This window comes from Penaeus monodon, chromosome 11 (assembly GCF_015228065.2).
Source record: "Penaeus monodon isolate SGIC_2016 chromosome 11, NSTDA_Pmon_1, whole genome shotgun sequence".
Taxonomy (NCBI): Eukaryota; Metazoa; Arthropoda; class Malacostraca; order Decapoda; family Penaeidae; genus Penaeus; species Penaeus monodon.
The window spans coordinates 33,967,470-33,969,969 of record NC_051396.1 but is presented as its reverse complement, the minus strand read 5'-3'; the positions used below and the strand labels follow the sequence as shown (position 1 = coordinate 33,969,969).

Below are 2,500 nucleotides of genomic sequence, written 5' to 3'. Positions count from 1 at the left end.
AAATAATTCTTCAGGTTTGAGAAACTTGTGTTTCTTGGTGTTTGTGAGGATCGAGCTGGGCAGATCAAGATTTTGCAATCAGTGACATCAAAGTGAGTCAAATGCATTTTTCTTTTTGGTTATACTGCCATTGCAGTTTTTATGGTGTGGTTAAAATACAACTCATGTTGTTTCCATGTCCTGGAATATTTAGCTTAAGAACCACCAGAAAATCTCTTGGCAAGAAAATTGTCAGGGATAGGAATTAGTGTGTGTGTGGGGGTGGTGGTGGGGGGGGTGATGTAAGTGTTTGACTGACTGAAATAAGTGTTTTTACATGTGTTTTTATTATTAGGTAATAGTTTAATAGGCTTGATAATTGTGTGTGCAAATGTTACAAACATCATACATATGTTGCCTCTATATTATGAATTGTGAACTAAAATCCTTGGATATGTTTCTGAATTTTCCACATAACATATTTTTCTTTGATATTGATATTTTTACATAAGGATTCCGCTGGGAGCAGATGTCTCGCTGGAGCAGGTTGTAGAGTTGCTGCCATTGACCCTGACTGGAGCTGATCTCTATGCCCTGTGTACTGATGCTCTATACAGTGCCTTGCACCACATTATGTGCAAGATTGCAACAGGTACAGCTAATACTATTATTTTATTTTCTTAGTTACTATTTCTCTAATCAAGCTGGCACATAGGCTGTTAATACTAGAGTACTCTTTGACTCACTAAAAAAATATAAGCCGCATAACAGAAATTAGATTAAAATGCTTGATTTGAGAGTAGCCTACAGGTATCTTTTGGTAATTTTCGACATCGTTTAACTTTTTGTGAGAAGTTCTTTTATTTCAATAATTAAATTCAGTATACCACTTCAGCTTGGTAGTCAATTATATCAATAATGATTACCAAAGTATATCTTCATTGTATGAGATAATGTTTCATTAGGTACATTTCCTGTTAATACTTTGACATAATAGTTGCATTTCTATCATCTCTCCCTCTCCCTCCCCTCTCACTCTCTCTTTCTCTTTCTTTTTCTCTTTCTCTTTCTCAGTCTCTCTCTGTGTCCGTCTCTTATTACAATGTTGTTGTTTTTCTTTTGCAGGAGAAATTAATAAAGATGAAGCAAGTGTAAGTGTAAAAGAAGAAGACTTGTCTGTGGCTGCCAGCCATTTGATTCCATCTGTCACTCCGGCAGAACTAGCGCACTATAAGGCTCTTAGCACCACCAAGCAGAGATAATAGTTCTTATGTTTTTCTCATTATGCTGTGCAATGTATATAATTGTATGATTTTTATTATGATTTCTTTGATAAGTTATAAAGAAGACTGTAAATGCAATTTATGAAAAAGAATGGAAAATAATTAGATTTATGTACTATACCATACCAGAAACAGATGAATTGTTTTTATTGCATTTTATATGGCATGAATATTAATATTGATGGATGATACTGATATTGAATTTTCATGAGCCACAGAAGATTTTTTTTTAATTAGCTGTGCTGAAATATTTTATTATTATCATTAAATGCTACTGTATGAAATGCATATGCTCTTTGTAAAGCTTGGTTTGCTGTGGTATTACAGTTCTAAAGCTTGTTGGAAAAGCTTTAATTTTAACTTATTTCTATGCTGTGAGTAATGAGGAATGAATTACTTTTTTTCCTGTTCATATTTTTTCTCCCCATCATTGAACTGTAAACTGTTAGTTAATAAAGAAGCAAGGAAATACATATACCTTAATTGTTTGTATACATCCAAAGAAATTGATTAAGACTTTTGCCTGCCTATTGTACAATAGCTTATTTGATGTTCTTATATAAGAAATATGACATACAGTAAATGAAGAAGTTATAAGAATGAAATCAAAATTTACCTCTTATTGTATACTTTTGATTAAAACATGTGAGGAATTCAGTCTGGAAAATAGTTGAAATTTCTATCTAAATATGTCTACTTCCAGTTACCTAATATATCTGATTTATTAGGATATGTAACCCCAACTAAGTACTATTGCACTGTGTTATGATGTAATATATCATTGTAAGTGACAAAACTGTTTATGACATAGCTTATGAAATTTATGTTCTTGATACCATACTCTGACATCTCTGGTAGGAAAAGCTTATTTCTATTCACATTCGTTCCATTTCTGTCATACATTGTACTTCCCATCATACCCATACTGTACAAAGCCAAATTGCAGAGTCCTTATGCTTTCCCATATGTTGATGAGCTCAAGAGTTAGGCCTACCATGTTGGACCAGAGTGATATGCATTTGAGTGAAGAGCCAACACTTTCAACATATATTCTTGATCTTCTTGGTTTTTATATTGCAAGATACTCAATCCTGTACTAGTAGACCCCAATCACAGTTTACTACAAGCTAAGTTGGTATACAAATGATTTGCATTATCCACAAGAGAGAGAGAGTGAGTGAGTGAGAGAGAGTGTGTGTGTGTGTGTGTGTGTGTGTGTGTGTGTGTGTGTGTGTGTG

At 33.6% G+C, this 2,500-nt stretch overlaps 1 protein-coding gene across 2 annotated transcripts in view; it reads left to right on the top strand.

The window, feature by feature from the left end:
• The window catches only part of LOC119578938 (peroxisome assembly factor 2-like), a 73,966-nt gene extending 72,227 nt beyond the window's left edge, over positions 1–1,739 (top strand). For both annotated transcript variants that reach the window (XM_037926617.1, XM_037926618.1), the window contains exons 10-12: positions 15–92; positions 492–631; positions 1,105–1,739. In XM_037926617.1, coding sequence (XP_037782545.1) covers positions 15–92; positions 492–631; positions 1,105–1,241 — 355 coding nt within the window. In that variant the 3' untranslated portion in view covers positions 1,242–1,739. The remainder of the gene's footprint in view (positions 1–14; positions 93–491; positions 632–1,104) is intronic.
• Positions 1,740–2,500: the final 761 nt, after the last annotated feature.